This window comes from Crocodylus porosus, unplaced genomic scaffold (genome assembly GCF_001723895.1).
Source record: "Crocodylus porosus isolate Cpor-Errol unplaced genomic scaffold, CroPor_comp1, whole genome shotgun sequence".
Taxonomy (NCBI): Eukaryota; Metazoa; Chordata; order Crocodylia; family Crocodylidae; genus Crocodylus; species Crocodylus porosus.
In genome coordinates this window covers 234,157,360-234,181,976 of record NW_017728886.1, presented here as the reverse complement: position 1 = coordinate 234,181,976, position 24,617 = coordinate 234,157,360, and the positions used below count along the sequence as shown (strand labels likewise).

Sequence of the window (24,617 nt, the reverse complement as noted above, 5' to 3'; positions counted from 1 at the left end):
ATGTAAACTGTCTATAAGAAATATCTGGACTTTCACCTTTACAAATAAGTTGTCCGCAAAGAGACAAGTCAGCTTTTTCTGGCCTTACTCAACTGTTTCCCAATAATTCCTACAAATCTAACACAGACAAAATGTATTGCTTCAGTTAGGATTTCTCTGGACTATTAATAAATCAAGGTATTTATTTTACGAATAAACTTTCTAGGAAAAGATTAAATTTAGAGATCCATCTGCTATAGGACATGGTTGCTAATTTAAAAATAAATAACCTGCATAAAAAATGTGTCAGAAATGTAGAATGACTCCCCAACAGCTCCATGCCCAAAGTTATGCTTGTTTGAGGTGCACAACTGAACAATGCAGTGCTGGTCTGGAACAGGTGCTGTATCCCACTTGAGAACAACTCTCCAGACCCAGTGTTCTAAGATTTTCACTTCTTGTTCTAGAGCAGGGGTCAGCAACCCCCAGCACGTGTGCTGAGCATGGCACGTAAGGCCATTTTGTTTGGCATGCCATCACCAGCCCCGGCTCTGGGTAGCTGCTGCCAACCACGGAGCCCAGGCAGCTCCCAGCAGGTGGCTGGGAAGCTACAAGTCCTGGCTTTGTGGTTGGCAGCAGATACCCAGAGCCAGGGATGGGTGCAGCAGGCAGGCTGCAAACAGCTGTGCCAGGCTCTGGCATCAGCTCTGTACCGGCGCATGCATGTATGCCTCAGAGCAGGCAGGGTGGGTTGGGGGGGAAGCTGAGGCAGTGCAACCCTGGTCTCTTCCCCACTGCTGGCACAGAGCTGATGGCAGTGCTCTGGAGCCTGGTGCAGCTGTTTGTAGCCAGCCTGGGCTCTGGACAGCTGCAGCAAGCAGCGGGCAGACTACAAACAGCTGTGCCAGGCTCCACAGCTCCAGCATCAGCTCCATGCTGGCAGTGACTGCACGTGCACCTTGGAGTGGATAGTGGGGATAGGGCCTGGCCCCGAGGCAGCACAGCCCTCCCGCTGTCCGCTCTGAGGTGCACATGCAGTTGCTGCCAGCATGGAGCTGATGCCGGAGCTGTGGAGCCCAGCACAGCTGTTTGCAGCAGCTCCCCAGAGCCCAGGCTGGCTACAAACAGCTGCGCTGGACTCCAGAGCCCTGCCATCAGCTCTGTGCCAGCTGCAGGGGAGAAACCGGGGTTGCACTGCCTCAGGCCCCTTCCCCCCACTGCCTGCTCCAAGGCACATGTGCACACACTGGTACAGAGCTGATGGTGGATCCTGGCATGGCTGTTTGCAGGCTGCTTGCTACAGTGGTTCAGAGCCCTGGCTGGCTACAAGCAGCTGCTCTGGGCTCCAGAGCCCAGTCATCAGCTCTGTGCCAGCAGCAAGAGAGAGACTGGCCCATGCGCCAGCAGAGAGCTGATGCCGGAGCCTGGCGCAGCTGTTTGCAGCCTGCCTGCTGTAGTGGGCCAGAGCCGTGGCTGGCTACAAGCAGCTGCTCCATGTTCCAGAGCCCAGGCATCAGCTCTGTGCCAGCAGCAGGGGAGAGGCTGGGGTTGTCCTGCCTCAGGCACCCCCCACCGTCTGCTCTGAGGTGTGTGTGCAGCTGTTTGCAACCTCCTGGCTGCAGCCAGCCCCAGCTCTGGGTAGCTGCTGCCAACTATGGAGCCTGGGCTGCCTGCAGCATGGCTTGCAGCAGAGCCCGCTTGATTCCCACCCACTCCAAGCCCAGTGCTAGCCCAGCTCCCCTATTGGGATGAGGTGTGCCGCACCTTTACAGGCTTATCTGTGTGGAGTACGTGGGTGGTTGGGCTGACAGGCAGTCAGTCCCTGGACCGGAGCCTCAGCTGGCAGGGCTGCAGCCTGGGGGCTGGCTCCCCAGGGAAGCACAGGGGCTCTGGCAGGCCCAGTGCATTGTTGGGTTGGACTTTGTCCAGTGGCCCAGCGGCCTGGGTCTGCGGACCTATGCCTCTGATTCTGTGCGTCTGTGTGTGTACATGTGCCTGGTTCTGGATGTGTGTGTGCATGTGTCTCTTCTGATTCTCTGTGTTTGTACACGTGGCTCTGTGCGTGTGTGCGGTGTGTATGTGCCTGGTTCTCTCTCTGCTCTCCTTTCTCTCTCTCTCTCTCCTCTTTTTTCTCTTTCCCTCTCTCCTCTTTCTCTTATTGTTTTTTTTCCTCTCTCTCTCTCACTGCAACATGCTTAACAAAAAAAATACAAAACAAAGGCAACATTTATGATTATTACATATACTAATATGCAGTGCGTCCTACCACGTACCACCTCCCCCCCAATTTTGTTTTTCTGGCATGCCAGCACTCCAGCACCTTCTAAGGTAGACATTGTGGTTTTTTCGGCACTCCAGCCAAAAAACATTGCCTACCCCTGTTCTAGAGAAATGCACACCATACCCTCAAATAATTATATTACCACTTAAATGTTATTTTTATTTCTTTTTGGAGGTTCCTATACTTTCACTGACAGACTGTTATGTACAAGAACACGTTGCAAATGGAATCTAAGTGTGATCAGCTCCCCACTTCACCTGCTCAGATTAGAATTCCATTCATCTGAGAACTGTATTAGCTGGCCTATGAGGACCACATAAACAGCAGCTGCACCAGAAAGTAGGGTGGATTTGTTGTGCTGATGCATATGTAAAATTGTGGGGAATGGTTTACTCTACTGCTTATCAAAGTTAAATAACAAAAAATAGCAGTAACATTTAGGTTTCAGATGGTGCTTTTCTTCAGTTTCCTTGTGGCACATAATTTATCATGCATTTCAAACACCTCCTCAGTCTGTTAGCCACTACTATTATTGTATTGTTTCCCCTAAAGAAGAGCTATGACAGAGTATTTTATATATGTTCATAAAACTAAATGTATGTGTAGTTGGACTAACAGAGTTTAAATTTTCACAAGGGCACAAAAATAGCCTCAGTACAATCATTCCAAATGCTCTAAAACATTCTTAACATAGTTTTTTCAAGAGTGTATATAGCATATTTAGAATGCATCACACGGATGGCGTGGTAACAAGTTTTTATTGGCATTTGTTTGGAAGGATCTGCGTAACTCAACTCATGGCTTTGCTAGTTTTAAGTAATGAGAACATCCCAGATAAGTGCCAATAAAAATTTTATAGCATGGATTATGTATTTCTCAGGCTCTCCCTTCTATACAAACACCAATATAAAGTACCTCTACCAAAAAGACTGAATAAAAGCAATGTCCATATGCGAAGTACAAGTTTAAATGCTGTGCTTTTCCACCAACCTTCTCTGACACAGGAAGGAATACAGTAGGAGGTTACAGTAGAGAGTAAGCAGCAGCTAAGATGTTTCATACCATTCTTCTATTTGAAAGATACATCTCTTTCAGACAAAACTATTAGCAGGTGGTCAGAAAATGTCAAAGAAATTGGCCTGAATAGTAATCACAAACCGAATGCAGTAGTTCAACAAATGTGCTGCAAAGCTCCTGCTGCTATGTTTTATAGCAGTAAATAACACAGTTCATGGCAGTTTATCCTCAAAAATGTGGTAGATCTAAACAATTAGATTATCTACTTCATAGAACTGGCAGAAACCTCCTACGTTTTTTGTCCTGCCTTGCAGTATCACAGAGACACAGCTTGGTTAAGATGAGCAGAATTTAAAAAATAATATTAGGAATTTGTAGGAAATTTTAGTTCATTACCACTTGTGGTTGGTGTCTAGTGTGGAACCTGAGACTTGACTGGTAGACACTGTGCCTATGGGAAAATAAAAGCTCTGAAGTCCTTCCAGACCAGCATCTACCCCCTCCCCCTTTTGTGCTCTTCTCTTCCACAGCAGAGAAGAGTAAGAGGATTCAGAAAGCAGGTGAGTCTTAACAGAGAGGCCCAGTAAAGCCTAAGCCTGAATTATTGGTTAAATGGTATAGGACCTACAAACCTGGACTGGACCCATAGAAATGTTTTATATATGTGAGATGGCGAAATGGGCACAGATCACCTCTCTCTGGTATCATGTTAATGAAGCCGTGGCTTGCCACTTCAACCCGTTCCTGTTTCTTGCTTTCTTCACCTGTGTCCCCTGATCAGTGTTGCACAAATCTCACTCAAGTCAATCATACTGTTATATCTGAGGGTACATTTTAGATATAAATAATGCGTTGGTATAATTTGACATAAGGAGATGAAAAACAATCGCCGTTTACAAAGTGTCATCTTTACCAGTTCATTTAATTTGGCCTATCCCTCCAGAAATCCTTTACCTGTTATATCTGACACAGGCACTAAGTCATTTCATTTTTCTAGACTTACTTTGGTCAAGCACTTCTATAGAAGGTATTTATTTTTGAAACTATACTAATGAATTATCAGTTACCAACTGTAGTCACAAATTCTAAACAGGTATTATACATTTCTTGTTGAATTATCATAACTTTTGAAATAGAGATGAAAAAGCAATCCCAATATGACTGCAAAATTATCCAATTCACTGATTGCTTTGTATTTGCATAGGTTCTAGTTATTGCATCATTAGCTATTCAACAGGAAGTATACGAGGAGTTCCCTAACAGCCTTTACCCAAACTTCTGCAGAAGCATGTTTCTTCCCAAGACAAGGATAAAAACATATGGAAAGGGGAGGAGAGAGGACAATTGGATTTAGAATAAAACAAAAAGCAAAAGAGAGTGGGAACCAGAAAAATCTTAATAATATTAAGATTTTTTAAAATTTTGATTTATAAAAAGTAGCAGTTATGTTAAGCTCTTCCACAGAGTATTTTAATGAAACCACCAGAAGGGTCACTTTTGCTCAATGACAATTCAGTACATCTAAGCAAAAATGTATTTATTTATGAAATTTTATAAAAAGTAAATGTGATGTATGAAATTGCGCAAGTCCACAGAAAGTGATGTTTTTCATCAGCAGTCTTGATCTGATGTATAAACACCACAAGATGAAGCACTGGAGACACCCTCAAAATATTCTCATCTCACTGGTTTCCCTGCATCCTGATTTGCCCACTTTATGGCACCTAACGCTTCGGTGGGCAAATGGAATGTCTCATCACATTCCATCATCCATTAGTGACAGGCAAAGAATGGAACTGTAACGTCTTTCACTGTACTGCTAGAAAGCAGGATAAGAATTTTTCAACCCCCACAAATGACTTTTCATTATTATAAATGCTTCATATAAAATATGGTAAATTATATCTATAGATAAATGAACAATAGAGCACTTTCATTTAGAAAAAGGAAACTCTATTGCTTAGTTAAGTGAGAGTCCAAAATAGATATCACAAACTAGCCTTTAAGGGGGTTTTATCAAAATGTTGATACAAGTAGAAATATGGGAGAATTATGTCTGATAGTCTGACAGTTTAGCTCTTCACTAGTACCCGTCTGATGTAGAGTAGACATGACAGCCGCTGTGCACAATTGGTTTCTACATCTCTTTACTGATTACTTCTGACAATGATTCATCACTGATACAGCAGAAGAAGGTATTTTTGCTCCCTTTTTAATCCCTTCCCCATGACATCTGTCAGTCCTTTTCTCTTCTGTACAGTGAATTCATGTCATTCCTACCCATTACCCTTCCACCTGCCCTGTCAAGACCTGGCTACAGGGAGGTATAACATAAGATGTTAAGCTGCAATTTAAATACCTCCCAGAAAAATTCTATTAAAACTTTCTACAATGGACTTCAGATAGCCTAATTTCCATTTTAACTGATGATATTTAGCCTGCTGAATGATTCTGTAATTTTCTTAGAATTCTCATCAAAATGTAAATTGTTACTACACCTTTTATTTTTACTAACAGATTAATATGAAAAATGCGGTGGTTTGCAGGTGTAAAAATACTTTTTATAAAAGAAAATAGTTACAAATCATTGTTTATAATATTTATAATATTTCTTTAGAGACTCCTCATGCATTACAGTGATGCGAAAGTCCTCTAATTTTCTAATGCTGAGGACATAATATTCAAAAGTAACAAAAATGGGTTCAATTTGAACCAAATTCAAACATTTATATGCTTGATTTAGTTGTGGAATAGAAATTTGATTATTGTTTTAATTATTAAAATATTTTGTTTAGTCTATTGGCTAAACAAGACATCTTACCAATTAAAACAATAATCACATTTCTATTTGAGGAGACAAATATTAACAGTCAATGGATTTTGGGCTTACCTGTATACTTGTAGTCAGAGGCTACTCCTTTAAGTGCAGCATCAAACACCGAAATTTCCACCCTCTGTTTTCTGTGGTGACAACTCAAAAGTATAGAAGGCTGTGATACCACAAGGTACAAAAAAGGTTCTAATTGTATGTCACCAATTCCTCTGCGACCAGGTTGTCGAACGATAGTTATACCAAGGGCTTGTCGAGCAGATGACCGTGTGGAAGCATGAAGACTTTCCAGTGACAGTAGACCTGTCTTTCTTCCAGTGGGCAAAGAAACATTACTGTTCAAGAGATCATCTGCGGTGACTGATGAAATACATGACTGACTGGGTTTCTCAGTCTCTTGACCAATACTTGAATCTGTTTCTGAAAGGTTTAATGAGCTTTTACCTACTTGATCACCATCTTTCTGATCTTGCGTTGATTTAGGCTTCAGTAAAGCAGTACACAAGTAAGTCATCACAGATATCCGACTTGCAGTAATAAAAATGTCAAAGGGAATGAAGTTCAGGTTCTTCACAATGGAAGACTGGCGGGAAGGTCGGGCAATGCGATGTTGGCTGGTGCCACTATGTTGTTCTATTTGAACTATTCTGATTTTAACACTGTCACTGCCAATGCCACTATCTTGCGCTCCACTATAACGTGAAGAAGTTTCAACTGTTCCTCCATCAGACATGTCCATTTTTTTCTGCTCTTGTTTGGAAACCTGAGAAGGAAAATATTATATCTGCTTATAATAGCCATATGCTAACTATTTCCATTTCAGTGGCGGAAAACAATTGCTAAATAAACATGATGTCAAAAAGGAGAATTAATTTAAAAAAAAAAACAACCAAAAAAACCTGCCAGGGCCAAGTTAACTTTTAACGCAGTAATCACTCATAAAAACATAGCAGGTGGCCATTCAAAGAAATGATGACTCACTTCTGATGAAGTGCCAGAAGAACATGTGAAGGGAAAAAAACAAATAATGATTTCTAGACTCAGTCTCCCTCCTCCCTAACCTCCCACTTCATTATTTATATTCTAAAGAATCTAAAGGCACTATATGGATTTAGAGTGTATCTCTATGAAATAATACCATACAGAAACATTTTTCTTTTAAGAAAAGGTTTATAATCAGAATTTTTTCCAAGTTTTGAGGATTAATACTTAAAAACCTCTCAGGTGTCATTACAATGCTTTAAAATGATTACATAAGATAAAAATAGTACTAATCAATTTCAAAATCATAAGGAGTCTAAATGGAAATCGTACACTGAAAGACCTAAATACGCCATTGTAAGAAAATTGTTTTCTTAGGCATGCAAATACCAGCTGCATTATATTACCATGGCTTACAGCTCAGGTAAATGTCAGCAATATATAAAGCCTTTCATTCTGGTGGCATGAATTCTTTACTCACTACGTTTATATGAATCTGGCTGTGACCTGCACAGGATTTCATTACATAGACATGTTTAGTGAGACATGATTGTATACAGTAATATTTAGAAAAGAACAACAAATTTACTACATGATAAATAGTGATTTCAGCCTGTTGCAATGAAGGGAATACAGGTAAATCAAGGGTTAGATTGTCCGCTTAAGGAACATATGTCTAAGAAGCCCAAGGGTGAAGGGAGGAAACACGCTTGCTGATACAGGCCATAAAGTTCCATTGGAAAACTCTCTCTCCAGGCACTAAGACAGCTGTACAAATATTCACAAGATTTCTTGAGGCAGAGATTCTTTTGCAAGAAGTTAGGTAGGATAGGATACCTATGAAGATTTCCTTCCTCCCAATCTAACTTGAACACCTGTATACTTCTCTCATGTGGAGGATACCCCACAGCCCTCTGCCCTCCCTTCAATGGAGAGGAAGGGAGAGACAACACGGGCTCCATGATAGCCCCACCAGGATAAGTATAGACATTCAAAAAGACCAAGCCCGAATCAATTCAATCTCTGCAGGTTAGTCTAACCCGTGTAGATTGAACCAGCAAGAAAGGGAATAGACATTCACTATTTGATTCTGGAAATGCAGCCACATGCTTGCAGGGGCTCAGACTAGAAGCTGGGGGTGCAAGAGTGAGCCCTCAGCTGAGGAGAAGCTGAGGTGGGAGGAGGAAGGGGGCACTACCAGGCCCCAGCAGGCCGAGTATGATTGGGGAGTTGCTTAAACCCTCACCCTGTCCTATAGTCCTCAGTCAGGGTATGCCTGGAGGGGAGAGGGGGAAGCAGCCCTGGCCAGCCATTTCCCAACCCCCCACCCTCTCTGTTCCAGTGGATGGGGGCATGCCCAGCGCTGGCAGCAACCTGAAGTGAATGGAAAGATGGAGCATGATTTAATTCCCACCCTTACTCCCTCCCATCCCATTGGCATGGACCTCAGCTGGGATCTACCAGGCAGGGATGCAGCAGCCCCTGTCAGGCATTTTGCTTTGTTTGCCTGTTGAGTGGTGGGTGTGTTGCTAGCCCCAGCAACAGTCTGAAGTGAAATGAACAGGGTTCAGCCCTGCTGTCAGGGCTGGCCACACACCCACCACTCGAGTGGCAAGCAGGGTGAAATGCCTGATAGGGGCTGCTATGCCCCACCAGGCAGACCCTGGATGAGGTCCCCTAGAGAGGAGAGGGGAAGAAGGAAGGAATAAGCAACCTTCCTTCCCACTTTGCCTTAGGGGGCCATGCCAGGCGAGCATCTGGCCTTGTTCCAGCTAGACAGCACAGGAGCGGGACCAGCACTGCTCTCTGAAGCAGACAGCACAGCCCCGTCCAAGGCTGGAAAGCACGGTGGGATGCTGGGGGACTTTGATTTAACTTAAATCAGGAAGAGGTCTGGGACAGAAGTTTCAGAAACTGGTTTGACCTCAGTCAGTTAAGTCTGATACTACATTTAACCAGGTTTATCTTAAATCAGTTTTGGCCATTTTAAAACTGGTTTAAGTGCACTGAACTTCTGTTGTGTTACAGGTTTAAACCGTTTCTGATCACTTAAATTGGTTTATGTGTAACATCTGTCCCTAGCCCCAGGAGAAAGCTATCAGGAAGCCTTGTGGGGACCCTACCTTGAAAAATTATCTCCTCCCCCCTGCCAATCAGCTTATTGGTGATGGGGGGAATTCTTCTACAGGGGAAACTCTTTGGGAATGACTGCCCCTGATGGGAGAATGGCCACTGATGCCATTAACCTCCCAGAAGGGGTTTCCATCATGGCAAAATGCCCTGCCTAACCCTGCACTGCTCCAGGTCAGCTCAGAGGAGTGCAAAGAGTAGGGACTATTTTTTTGTGGTGGGAATTGGAAGGGTTACCATCATAGGAAATGCCCCTCTCCTGCCAATCATCTGATTGGCCGTCAGTTGGCAACTGACTGTTACCTCCTTCCTAGGCAGGGAAGAGGGTATGCTGTCAATTAATAAACTCCAGTAAAGGTGGGAATGACTCAGGCAGACCTATATTTCCTTCTGGTTGGAGAGCTCATCTATGAAGCTCTCCAGCCATGGGTTTGGAACATATGTATGCTCCAGTTCCCAGGCTATGTTTCTATGGGTAAGAATTTATACTGGTAAAAATGAACATCTGTATTCAGCCATACTTTTTAATAAGGTATTGCACATACTCAGTTCTAACAATTACAGTGCAAGACAAGCATGCTGACTGATACAGAACTGAACTGAACTGAACTGGGGACATGAGCTCATCCTATCCAACTTCTCTTTGGAAGCTCAGAGTAGTGGCCTGCACTAACCATCAGTAGCCCCTGAACTCTGTGAATGCAATGAGCTGGACCCCCTAGGACAGTGATACTTAGGCAGGGTGCCACAGTGTTCAAACATGATTCACATGATAACCCAAAGATTTCAAAGGGGAATCACAGCATCATAGAAAATAAGGGTTTTCTATGGCAAGGGACTCCAGGAGGTCATCTAGTCCAACCCTCTCCTCAAAGCAGGACCATCCCCAGTTTATCACCACAGCCAAGGCTTTATCTACTTGAGTCTTAAAAACCTCCAAGGATGAAGATTCTACAACTTCTCTGGGTAACTTGTTCTCTGGGTAACTTACTACCCTTCTAGTAATAAAATTTTTCCTTATAACCTAAACTTCCCTTGCTGCAACTTGAGACCATGGCTCCTTGTCCTGTCATCTGCCACCACTGAGAACAGTCTAGCTACATCCTTTTTGGAACCACCAGACACGGCCTCACCAGCACCAAATAGAGGGGAAGAAACACTTTCTTCAATCTGCTTGATCTGAATCTACAGTGTTAAAATCATTCTGACCTATTGTGATCTTTCTTGTTACTGAGTTCTTTGCAACAGAACAACTGCTGTATTATTTTTCCATACAAAAAGCAAATGAAAGCTAAGAGCTGGCATTTTCTAAAAGGCGCCTTAAATCTCACAAGGGGTGCTTTGGTTGAGAACCACTGTTCTAGGACCCTTCCATGGGGAAGTCTCCTGACACCTCCCCACCCCTTGTGTAACATTACCATCAGAAGAATGTAATGTGAATTACATGTGCTTACAATGTGCATCAGCAATACAATACAGTGAGAGTGAAGGGTATTGGAATTCTTTCAATTTAGCTCTTCTATTGCTATACAAACACACACACACACACACAGAGTATTTTTAATTTACAAAAGTAAAAAAAAGGTATATTATAAAAACAAAAGCAAACAAGAAATCAATAACCACATCTTGAGATACAGAGATATAAGAATAAACAAACAAAAGGAAACTCTTCTTTTTTAAAGAAAAGCTTTTCTAATATTGGAATTCCTTTATATCATTTTGTTTGCAAATCAAAGGGAGCAAAAAAAATTCCATAAATTAATGTACTAAAGTATTATTAAGGAAATCCTAAAACAGGACCATTTGAAATTCTCTTTGAAGAGGTTTTTGCCAGCTCTGGTTACACACTTTTCAGCTTCACTCATGTACATATTTTTCAAATCATCAATAAAAATCCTGCTGCCTGATTCCTATGACAGACTCATATCACTGACTCATAAATATGATATCACTTTTAAGGTAGCCTTTGCAAAAATAACTTCGCTAGGGGCAGCCGTAATGAATCACTTCACTGTGAGCCAGCGACTCCTGAGCCAATGACTCATTCTGACACCTTGGCCAAATTCCTTAAACCACTCTACCTCCAGATCCTCATCTGTAAAATGTCAGTAGCATTTACCTTGCCTACATCCTATAATAAGGGATGCATTAGAACTGCTAGCTGGTTCCATTGTGTGTGTGTGTACATGTATGTAGGCAGAAGGGGCAACTGTGGATAAATCTAGCAGTAGCATTCTGCGGCAGCACTCTCCACCGCAAAGGAGGGGGTATCTGAGCTGACAACTGTATTGATACTGTGGTCAGCTTGTATGGGAGTTGTGGATTCCTCATGTGCAGACACTCAGTGGTTTGCCCCTTGTTCTGCTCCAGGCTGCAGATATCATGACAGTTACCCCATGTTCTGGGTGATTTGGATTTAGCTATAAGGAATGAACATACAATTTCAATTAGTGAATGACAATGGATATCACAGAAATGAGAAATTGCTAGCTTCTTTTTCACCTTGTATTATTACCTCTGTAGTGTTTTCCCTTTGGCCCTTTTCTGCCCCATTCTCTTTCCCTTCCTTTACCTTTTGTTTTCCTACTTCTACCCTCTTATATTTTCACTAACATCCTGTCACACTTTTAGCTTCTCCCATTCCTGCTTTCCAACTATTCCCTTTTTCAGATTGCCTCTTTTTCACTTTATATTTTATCTCTGTTGTCTCCCTCCTACTTTTCCTCCCCTTGCTCTCTTCCCTGTCCCTTCCCTGCTTTTCCTTTGTCTTGCTTACCTCTACTTATTTACATTTTCACTGACATCCCTCCACACTTTTAGCTTGTTTCCTTCCTTGGAGTCTCAGACCAGCAGAGACTCCCTACGCCTGACAAAGGGTGACTGCGCCTGGAAGCTTGCTAAAAACTTTTTTCCAACTACTCAGCTGGTCTAATAAAAGATATCACATCTACCCAAAGAACCTTTCCTGACAGAAATGAGAAAACGTTTTACAAGGACTGTACTTCTATGGTCAGAAAAAAAAAATTCTTGAGCCTTGATCAGCTTGGGCTAGAAGCCTAGTTTCTTTTCTTTCTCTTCTTTTACGTTAAGAAAATTTAGTATTTGTTAAACATACTCACCAGGAGGAAACACCTGCAGGAGAATAAGAAGATAGCTCTGCCTCCAACCCTAGTCAGTTCTCCCGTTTCTCTGCTAAGACTACCAATCAGGGTGCTAATTTGTCCCAACTGTGGAGTTTCTTGTGATATGAACATCGAACTAATAGAAAAATTACTGAGACTGCCAAATCAATTCAAATAGGTCATTGAATGGCAGTGAGACAGTAACAACTAGTCAATATCAAGCAGGATGGATTATGAATAAGTGACCCAAAGGTGAAAGGTACTAGATCTCATTACCTATCCCCCTTGCCACCCAGTTCCATAAAGAAAGCTTGATTTTTATTTGGCTTTTTCAAATGTATATATAGACAAGTTTATATATAGACAAACAAGCAATAAAGTTCCTTAGTTTTCTTATATGTTTTTTTAAGTACAAAGCAAAAGTAGCCAGAGTATTGTTAGAACTGTGTGCATCTATCTCTAACAGAAAACTTTGTTAGTTACTGAGTTTATTTTAAAATATGCTGATAATATACCTAGGCATAATTTAAATATTCTTTTGTTATGGGGAGGATTCCCAATATGAATGTTCCAAAAAGATTCTATACTTTGCTATGGGTCTATACTTGAAAGTTGTAAAAAACAGTAATATCAGTTTGCTGTTAGCAAATGTAATGGTAACATTTATCATTGGGCTGTATTATATCAGCTCTCTTACTCTTTACATAACCCATTTAAAATGAACAATAAAAGTTTTCTTTAATTAGCTACTGGTGTGCATTAACATGATCATGATTAAACCATAAAAACCAACTGTACATTACTCTGGTCCCCTATCCCATATGTTTTACATTATTTTAGTTGAAAATGTACTTTGAGTCCCTTTTAAAAGTTCGACCTTCTGCTTTCAGAGAATTAAATGCATATTACTGTAGTGGAGAAGATAATGTTTCAGACCTCCAGGCATATATTAAACACACTGGCAGCACATTAGACAAAATGCTTTACTTATTAGATACTTCCTATTCTAAACAGTGTCATCAAAGGCTAAAAACAAAATCCATATAAAAGCTGCACAATGCTTCCACACAGAACCTGTGCCAAAATCCCTGTACTTTCCAACTAATGAGGAAAGGATGTGTACTCTTAACATATGAATGTAAGATTTTCCAAGCATTCACTTTAGGAAACAGGACTATTGATTCCACATGGCTTATGTTAAATGAAACTGTATTGGTAAAATAACCTCTAAGATATCTGGCATGATAACTGTAATTAAACAGTATTCAAAGGAATAAAACAAAAGGGAATTTGGTTCCACAATGGCTAATTAAAATAAAATGAAAAAACACAGCATGTCATCTATCAAGATAAACTGTTATTGTTTAAGAACTATTTAAATACTGTTAAAATATACTTTTAGATAAAATCTGAAAGGACTGGAAAAATATTTGTGGCTTAAAAATGGATAGTTTGGCGAAGAAAAAAGTATAGGACTCTGAAATTTTATGCTGAGATAATAGCTTTAAAGCTTTGAGCATAACCAGATGGTACTTAAATCAGAGGAATCTACAGTTTCACTGTCAGAATGAGTTGCAATATGAAAAGGTTTTCAATAGCTAGAAAAACATGTCAAGTTGATAGTTTACTTCTTAGATCACTTAAATGCATTTTCCCATCCTTTCACAGTTACATATCCTATCAATACTAGCCACCATGGAAAAGGTGTTGAAAGCTACACTAGTAGCTAGGGAACTGTGGCTAATTCTTCCTTTTCATGTGTGGAGATAGGTAACTTTTACTAGCTTAACCTCTTGAGTTTAATAGGGCATATAGTATATATATTTAGTGAAGGTGTCTGGTACTAGTATGTCACCTAGAACTCACGCTGTGTTGTGCATCAGAAAATTTACTGTAAATAAATGGAACAGCCTCTCAAAATTATAGCCTTCAGCAAGGTACCATTTAGGATAGGCTAAATCTGACAATTTCTCATTCACTTTTTACTATTTGCGGCCCAATATCAATAAATTCAGTTTAGAGGGTTCAAGTTCAAATTCCTTAAAAAAAAATCTTAAATTTTTAAAGGGCAACAAATTAAAGTATCATAAGTATTGAAAATAGTTTACATCTGTATTAAATTTATTTCCCAAACAGAGGAAAACCATTTTAAAACAACTAACAAGTTTTTAAATATGTTTTCATTGCATTCATTCTTTAATAGTAACAGGTGGTTATTTATATTCAGTGATTACATTTTAAAAAATCTTACTATTTTTAGAGGTAATACTGGTGTCCAACTGGAATTATCACTCCAAGCAGAAGATTTTTTTCTGAAGTACAACCACTTCACATTGAACTTATGTACATCTGCATAGCTTTTCCAGCTTGTAATATGAAGTACGGTTATATAATGGGACTATTGAACTAATATTTCCAGCTTGCAGTAGTTATTCCCCAACTCTGATCAAAATATCTCTAGCCAATCATGAGCTCATTTTTCACATCACAAAAATTATGGAAAGAGTCACAAGTGTGAAACCACAGAATCAAAGTGCCAGTCACATCTGGTACATCATGACATCTGACCTGATTTTATTGCTCTTGCTAAAAAAGTAGCAGTATTTCATGAAAATAAACATCTTGTGTATCATATAAAATCAACTGTAGAAAAAAATAGTTCTAGTTTTATTATATTGTCCTTAACTTGAAATTACACTTTGTAGTTTCTTTCTAACCTTAGAATAAATGCTTTGTCTATCAAAGTATCTGGAGCAAAATGAATGGACAACTATATGACAGCTATCACTGTCACTCAAGTTTATTGTTTTCTCTGTTAACTACAATTTATTCCATTGTTCTTATTAACATAATCATTACGATTAATGACTTGTTTTGCTTTGCAAATTATTTACAGAGATTAACAGAGATTATAATTCTGAAAATAATGAAAACTTTTTAACATTAAGCTGGTCTAATAATGTACGGGAACACCCACCCACACATTTTTAGACTTTAGTTTAAAATTACGGTGACTGCTTTAATTCATAATTTTGTACATACAGCTTAACCAAAATTAAACTAAGGCCATAATTTTGCAATTGGATGTAGGCCAGAAGGCCTATATGACAGTACTGATTTAACTTCACAATGTGAACATGAATCTACGTTATTCAATTATTTAAACAAAGTAAAAACGGGCCACAAAAATGCCAAGAAATATACTACAAAGTTCATTTCAGAAGCAAAACAAATTTATTTCTCACGTAGAGAAGTTTTTTCCACCTTAGTTTGTTGGAAAGCAAAGGATTTTTTAAAGTTAATATTACTGAACATAATATGACACGTGATCTCATTACATTTCTCCAGGTTGTAATGTAACCAAAGTTTTCATAATACTGTGGTAATTATGCAAAGGAGCAGAACTAATTATAAATAGCACGTATAGCTAATAGGAATATAGATTCAGCTTCCTCTCTCATGAAATAAGGCACTTTGAAGTTAGTCAGAGACTACTGTCTGCTAAATATTAGCTCAAATATTCATATATCAAAACTGTGCTAAATGTTCCAGCTGTAATGCTGTTCTATTCAAATATGAAAATTCCTACTAAACCAGGTAGAATGAATAGTTTATTACTTAATATAGGCAGCATGTTTACATTGCTATTTTACTCAGAGTTTATGAAGACCCGTACAGAACAATTTTTTTTTTATACTTATACTTTTTTTTTACTGGTACAGAATCACAGAAAATTAGGGCTGAATAAGACCTCAAGAGGTCATCTAGTCCAACCCCCTGACCTTATTCTTTTTTCGTTTAAAGCTTTAAATAAAGTTTGGCTTTTTAAACTGACTTTTTTAAATCAGTATTAAATCGTTATAGTCATTAATTTTCTTTTCCCAAGCAAAGCATGGCTTACATTAAAAGGTGCATATGTAAGCCTTGAACACAAGTTTTTTTGTGTGTGTTTGGACAATGCTGAGAAATCCTTTTTTTTTTTAAGGGGTTATGATGCATTCAATTTAATACTTTTTGAAATGGTGCAACCAAAACTTCAACTCCATTTTCTTCCATGATGCTTGAGAGACTTTCAGAGACACTGTCATAACTTTAAGAACTTGCATGCAGGTTCACAATTGTTTTAGTCTTAGTTTTAGAACACAAGAACTGCCATTTGCTAGGTCCATAGGCCTGCCCCAACATACTGTGTCACACAAAAGGCAGAGTGGATGCTGAAAGGGAGAGTGACCAGGGTCTAATCAGGGTATTTTCCCCTATTCCTATTCCACTGGCAGCCTCCAGCATTTAAAATCTAGTAAGTTCTGATTTAGAAGCTGTACCCCTAACTTCCATGAGCATAAGTTACTCATACACCTTTCATCCTAGTACTTGTCTAATACTTTTTTGAATCTGGTTAAACTGTCAGCTTCCACAATGCTGTGGGGCAATGAGTTCCACACTTTAATTACAGGCAGCTTGAAAAAGAACTTCCTTTTGTTAGTTTTAAACTTACTAACTACTAGTCTCATTTTAAGACCCCTAGTTCTTGTATTGTGAGATTTAGTAAATAAGAAGTTCCTATTTACTTTTGCTTCACCATTTAGTATTTTACAACCACGTACCACATCCCCCCTCAAGCAAGTTTTCTATGGTGACCAGGCTTAGCCAGTGCTATAGCAAGGGGGGGGGGGTGGTTAACAGGACAAATGCCCTTCCTGCCAAAGCGAAGGGGCACCAACAGGCATTGCCCAGCCAGGGTGGAGGCATGGGACAGAGCCATGAGTGGCTTATTTGGGGAGACGTGGGGATGGGGGAAGTGCGGCTGCTGCTGCTGCATGCACTCCTGGCAAGAATGGGGGGGGTGCGTGCCCCGCAGATCTGTGTGCAGGACAAGGGTAGGCTGCCAGTGTGGGCTTTGCCTCGGGCACCAAACTTCATCACTACAACACTGGGCCCTTTAGTGTCTCCTCAGATAGAAGAGCCTCCACACAATTAATAATCCTTGCTGACCTTCTCTGTTCCTTCTCTAGCTCTTCTATATCCTTTTGGAGGTGTGAGGGCCAAAACTGGGCATAGTATTCAAGGTATGGATGCACTATGGATTTATAAAGGTGCATAGTGCTTTTTGTTTTGTTTACAATTCCCTTAACTTCTAACATTTTGTTTGCTTTTTTGACAGCTGCTGAGCACTGAGCTGATGATTTTAGTACATTGCCCACAATGACTTTAAGATCTGTTTCCTGTGTGGTAACAGCTAAGGTAGAACCTGTCACAATGTAAGGATAATTTGGATTATTTTTTACATATATATCACCTATACACTTATCTACACTGATTTTTATCTGTCATTTGGTTGTGGATTTGCTCAACAGTGCAAGATCCTTCTGTAGTTCCTTATAGCCCACCTTGATCTGCACCACTTTGAATAATTACGTCACCCACAAATTTGGCCATCTCCCTATCCATCCCTGTTTCCAGTTATTTATGAATATGTTAAATAGCACTGATCCCAACACAGATCTGTGGGGGACATCACTGTTTATTTCTTCCCATCCTGAAAATTGACCATTTATACTCATTCTATCTTTAAATTAATTTCTAATCCATGAGTGGATCTTCTCTGTAATCTAATGACTGCACACATTTATTAAAAGCCTTTGATGGGTGTGACAGCCAGAACCAGAGGGATTAATAAGCAGTAAATATGTGCTTCTTAAAGGCATTTAGTATTTTGCCTAAACAGGTAATATTAGTTAATATAAACTTGTAAGTTTGTAAACTGCAAATGTAACTTGTCTGTCATAAATTTAACCAAAATGATAAAATTAACTGTTTGTGGCACTGACTGGGCCCCATAGGCAAAGCTGTAAATATAAGATTAGCTGACCTACTGGTTCCTGCTCAGGGTTCAGCTTTGACGATAAAAAACTGGATCCAACTGCCTGGCATACCCAACACATTCCAGGAAAGCACATCCCAGGAAAGCATATTCAAATGAAACCTAAAAGGGGTTGGGGCTTAGGCGGAGCAATGTCAATTTCAAACCTAAAAGTGCTGCATTATAATTTGCTTATTGGATAAACCCGAGTCTGGGTAGTAACCTTTTATGATAATTTTAACACCTTTCAATCCCATAGGGTAACAGCTATAGGGCAACATTATGAGTAGCTCTAAAGCCAACAGATTAGCATAAGACTAGGTACAAAAAGCACGTGCATCAGGTAACCAGTAGGAAGAAGGGAACAGAACGGTCATTTTTGTTCCACGTCCAGACCCTGGACTCCCAGTGTGAGTGAGGATCGGATCCTGATCAAGGGACTTTCTCCGGTAATCCCTTGGACAGTGTCGATCGGGGACGCCTGATTTCGCTGGAATCACTTGATGCGCACCTGGCATTGGGGGACTATCGATAAGTTGCTAACCCATGTCTGTCTATCGGTTGTTTTGAACTGCCCAGTGGCCAATACCCTCGCAGTGCCCAGTTGGCCTGAGACAGAATTGATCTATCTATCTGTTGTTATTATCTGTTATTTACTATTAGCTCTTTAATACTGCATTATCTGCTTATTGCATTTATCTGTTAACTGTTGAGTGTGTAAACTATAATAAATTTGCCTTCACTTCACTCCCAACTTTGCCTCCTCGATCCGAAACTGAATCAAACAGCTCAGTTGGCCTGTGATAAAATTGAGACACTCACAGTGCCCAGCCACTTCTGGTCCACTCCCGAGTCCAATGTCAAGTGTGTGGGGGACCCCCCACTCCTCCTGGATAGGCAACTGGCCACAGGGGGACCCCAGGTGCCCCCCCCCATACCCAGGAGGCACCAGTTACCAACCTGGGGAACAGGGAGGGGTTCCCTGCATGCTTCGTGACAGACCTGGAAGTGGACCAGATGTGCTTCTGGTCCACTTGCAGGTCTGCCGCTGAGCGTGCTAGGGACAACCCCATGCTCCTGTGGGACGCTCCATCTGCCTTACCATCTCAGCATTCGCAAGCCGTCTGGTACCTTGAGGTATGTAGAAAAAAACATATAAAATTGTGTCTATGTTCCAATAGTCAAATCTCTCTGACTTCTGAGGCCTCCGATTTGATTTGGAGAGATTAATGGGTCTCCTGATTCGATTCGGATTTGGCCATTGAATTGGGGTGCTGATTCGGTTTGGAGGAAATTCAACCCAATTTGGTGGCCATATCTCTGAACCTGAATCAAATCAGCGACAAAAGCTTCACACAGCCCTATCGAACACCAATCCCATTGCACCTTATTGTTGGTGCAGGGGTCAGGCTCCCCTTGTATTGGCAAGAACTTAGCTCTTGTGGCATGGAGCCACATCAGCTGAGGGGCTGCCAGGTGCAGGAGCACCCCATGCACCCTGCAACTGGGAGATGCAGCTGCCTCAATTTCCCCACCTTGCGGGTGCATGAAAACCCCAGGGCGTGGAGATTGCTGCTGTGGTGATCTCTCCACCCTAGAGGTTTCAAATACCCCAGGTGGTAGAAGATCATAGCTGTGTCTGTGGCTTCTTAATCATAGCTTTTCTTCTTTGCTTGTGAGGTAGATTAACTTAATAAGGCCTCTGGGCAGCTTGTACAATGGGAAGGTAAAACAGTTCACATACTTACAGTTTTACATGTTCTTTCCTTCACAATCTACATGCTGTGAAATATTTTTTCAAGTAATTCCAAAAGTGACTGTCACAGTTTATTTCTAGGAAAAGATATTATGTGAACATTACTTCTGTATTTGATAGACAAGTGGAAAATAACTGGGAAAGCTTATCTACTGGGAAGGAGTCAGAATGAGGTCTCAATTTCAGTTCTTCTAATGTGTCACAGGTAGAGGCGGACCCAAGGCAGGGTGTACTTATGCATTTGGACCCCCACCTTGATTTCACCCAAACTTTAAAACCAACTGCATAGGAGAAGCAGTGGCCTTTTTGTTCCACCAGCAGAGAGGATGTCAACTGATTTAATGACTCATTATAAATCCATCTGATTTCTGATCATCTCTCTTCACTTCACAGGTGTTAACAACCCTCTCTTCTTTTTAATTGTCTTGATGTTCTGTTATTCAAACCATCATTTCTCCTGTGATTTTGCTTCCTGTTAGCCATTCCCGGTAATGTATCTCTTCTATTTCACAGCCCTACAGGCTTTTTGCTTTAGCTAAAAACCTTCCTGCTTTAGCTAAAAATCTCAGGTGTGGTAATATTAACTCAGGTGTAGAAATGACTGACCTTGAAGTATTGAAGGTAGTGTCAAGACACTCAAGATGACCGTTTTGTTTTATGAATACGAATGAGAGGTGTACATTTAATTATGACTGCAGTATTAATGAAACCATATCTTTTGATTATGTATAGTACTAGGCAAAAATAATCTAAGAAATTAGTGCACATTCCAATAAATTTATAATTGTTTTTGTTTTATGTTAAACGGAATAATGTAGTACTAGTTCCCTACCATGCTACTAAAGCTCCTAGCTTCTCTTTAATTGAATAAAAATAGGGAAGCATTCCAATGAGCAATGATTTGGGAGGATAGAAAGGTCAATACTTCTAGAAATAAAATAAAATAATTAAAGGTACACAGGTGGCCAGTTACCTACAGAAATAAACTCAAGATAATTTGAAATGTCTGCAAATCTGAATTTAATTCACAGTATGTTTGTTATTAGTATCACATGAATGACTTAGAACAACCTATCTGAGTTATAATCTATGATTTTACCATATGATATAATGCAGGATAACTGAATCAGAAAAAGACTATTGGCAGATGCATACAAATGGAGTTATTCTGCTGCTCTCTAATCTTCTCAATGCTCATCAGAAAATAACTTTGCAGTGCCAGCCCAAATCAATGTGACAGCCACATCTGCCACTTATATACAATCACATGGGATTCGATCACATCCTTGCTCCATACTTATGAATTGTTATAAACTTTAATCTGTGAGGTTTCCCCTATTGTGAAACAGACCAACCACACACATTATGGATCCCTGGGGAATGAGAAGGTGGCTAGGGTCCAATGTCTGGAAGCTCAGCACTGGCTATGAACCTCATATATATAATGTACTTTAGACAATACTGTAGAACAGCTTCTGCTGTCAATGGCAGCCTCAAGGACTCTACCACAGTTAAAATCAATACAATACACATTGTGTCTATATTACCTTTTCAGTCTAACCTTTGTGAATTTTTTGGAAGCCAAGGTGGTGGCCTTCTCTGACACATACCCAATGCTTCCTCAATATAGATCCTCAGTACCACAGATGACCCCCCATGTGGAGGGAACTGGGGGATACTGTCATTGAGAGCCTTTGTCTGTGTAAAAGGAATTTAGCTCACGTTTGGAATGTTGGGATAAATTGGGTCTACTGATATTAACTAGTGAAAACTAGACAAATAACCTTCTTTCAAAACCTTTCAGAAAGTACTGAACTTTCAAAACTCTTTTATAAAAGATTACTTAATAGTCTGCTAGTGTCTTGGTTAGTCCTGTATGTTGCTTGTCTTTGTGCCCAAATTAGTGGTTTGCTAAATCTTTAACCTTAGTAAAAATATTAAATAGGAATTGCTTAGCGTTATCTCCTTTCCAGCAGGCAACTCTCTGGAACAATGAGGTATTTCTATTATTTAGGTAGTTAAATCAGGATGTAGATTCCTCTCTTTAATCAACTGAACTTGGAAATTTTAGCCCTATAGTGCACGGTATGCATTTTAAACCAAAAATAATTTTAAAAAAATGAATAGGTTTTTGATTGTCAGAATATGTTGTCATCATAATAATGGCACAACAGTACTGAAGAAATGATATTTTAATATCTATAGGGTATGCCCCATGTAACATGCCCCAAAGCCCTGATATAATACCAATAGCAACTACTGCTGGTCAGAGAATTTTATCAGCATCAGCACCTCCTGTATGGTGTCCTATCTACTGTCTGAAGATCAAGTCACCCTCTCTTGGTAGGATTCCTGGTTCAACGGGAGATGGAAATGTACCTGCTTTTTCTCTGGAAATCTCTACATATGTGGATGCAGTTTGTGCTTCATAACCTAAATAAAGGGTGGATAGAATCCTTTAAATACAATAAAAACTAAAACACTACAGTCACTCCATTAGCTAAATAAGGCTTCAGTGTTGTCTAGAGCAGGGGTGACCAACCTGTGGCATGAGTACAAGTGGCAAGGGCAGTCTAGTCTGTGTGTGTGGCAGGTGGCAGACTGGGGACAGAGCAAGGAGCACAACTGCAGATAGTGCAGGAAGCAGAAAGCAAAGCAGCAGCTCAGACAGGACAAGGGGATTGGAATGGAACTTGGGTCGGGTATGCGGCTTACTTGTGGCATACCTGCCAAAAAGGTCGACCCCCACTGGTCTAGACTTTTAAAGTACTTAAACTGTGCATTTACATTCTCTGATAGTTTAACAAACAAGATTTTTCATTTAAATTATTTTTCTTGCGCATTTGTATATGTATCCTTTCAAGTCATCTGCGATATTCACATATAATTTGTGTCTTTTCCTTACACAATGGCTATTTTTGTGTTATTGTAGTATGGATATTTTGGGGTATCTTCCTATGCTAAAAATATGATTTCCAAATAGTCTCACGTAATAACAAAGTAAATCCACAGCCTTTTCTCCAATACAAGAGTTGTATCTAGGTTTCCACTGGAATGAACATGTCTGCTTATAAGAAATATCTACAGTACTGTACAGTTTTACAGAAAAATATATTTCTGCTGGTTTTGGAAACAAAATCAAAAGATGAGGCAAAGCTTCCTAACAATGGAAAGACGGTAGGATGATGATTCAAGTCACTGGCAAGTACTTTATTTTCATAACGTACTTCAAATAATCAAAAGTAATTTTATTTTCAAGAAAACATCCTACAAAACGGCTATGTGGGATTCTAAGTACTGGTAAAACCTACCAGGAAAATGATGCAAGTATTATTCAGCTATTCCAACTCAGGTTTTTATTGGCAGGCTCCAGAAGTTACACTTTTGGCACTCTCTTCAATGCTATCAAGCTACAAGCTTGCTCTAAACTTTAAACTTCATTACCAGAATGTCCAAGTGGTAAAATTATGCAGAAGATGAATATCTAATGTCATGTATAATCTAAAGAAATGGATCTTTCAAAAAATGACTGCAGTAAAAGCAGAATTGGACAGAAATTTTGCAATAATCTTCATGTATACGTGAAACAACAATATTTCATTTGCTTTCACCTGAATTACTGACAAGTCAATGTATGAAATAAATTATAAAGACTTTGTTAAGTAAACTGATTAAAGCAGGAATCTGTATTGAAAAAGATCACAGAGATGCCTTGCTCACTGAACAAACTGAGTGAAGGAAACAATTGTTGGCAAGTACGGTACAAGCAGAAGGCAGGATAGATTTGTGCCTTATAGACCAGGGTGGGCAATTATTTAGGCCCAAGGGCCACGTGGGGAATTATGATGAGCTGTCACAGGCCAGGTCAGCACCCTCCCCCCACCACAACTCACCAAGACTCCCTATGGGGATATGGGCAAGCAGGCAGTAGTGTTCAGGAGTGAGAGGGGCAGATGAGGCTGGGATCACATGCCTCTGCCCTCTGGGGTGTGAGAGATGTGTCTGTGTGTGGGAGGGGTGGGGAGGAGGTGCCTGGGCACTAGGACCCAGGATCCTGCTGTGGGTTAAGGGGAGAGGGTGGCGGGGAATATGTGTAGCAGAGCTTGCCTGGGTGATGGGGTCCACACTGCCCCTGTGGCACTCTACATATAGCTGAGCCCTACTCATTCATGCTGGGTCAGCTCGCACCACAGTCCCATTGCTGCCCACAGCCCAGCTGGGTGCTGCTCTGCTCCCCACACCTCCAGTGGTGGCTCTTGCTCCTGATCTTACCCCTGCCACACCTTGTTATTTTGGGTGAGCAGGCGAGCAGCTTCAGCTGAACTCCTCCCCCAGTGCACGGAGCTCCAGCTCCAGCTCCCAGGAAGGTGGCTGGGAGATGAAGCCAGAGCCTCATGCACTAGAGCAAGAGCCACCTGGCTGAAGCTGCTTGCCCACCCACCTGAAACAGTGTGGCATGGTGTGGCTGGTACAGGAGTAGCTTCTGGTGGGCTGTTTCCAGTGTGGTTGCAGCCAGCTGGGTGCTGCTCTGCTTGCAGGAGCATCTTTTCTTCCTGCTCCTGGTACACCTCCCTGCACAGAGCTGCTCCAGGTGGGTGTGTGGGGCTCTGGCTTCAGCTCCTGGCCGCCTTCCCAGTGTAAGATGGCCAGGACCTAGA

General features: G+C 40.8%; 1 protein-coding gene across 1 annotated transcript in view; it reads right to left on the bottom strand.

The window, feature by feature from the left end:
* Positions 1-24,617, bottom strand: part of VPS13B (vacuolar protein sorting 13 homolog B) — an 869,608-nt gene that overhangs the window by 185,627 nt on the left and 659,364 nt on the right. The window contains exon 33 of the mRNA XM_019545488.1: positions 6,168-6,870. Coding sequence (XP_019401033.1) covers positions 6,168-6,870 — 703 coding nt within the window. The remainder of the gene's footprint in view (positions 1-6,167; positions 6,871-24,617) is intronic.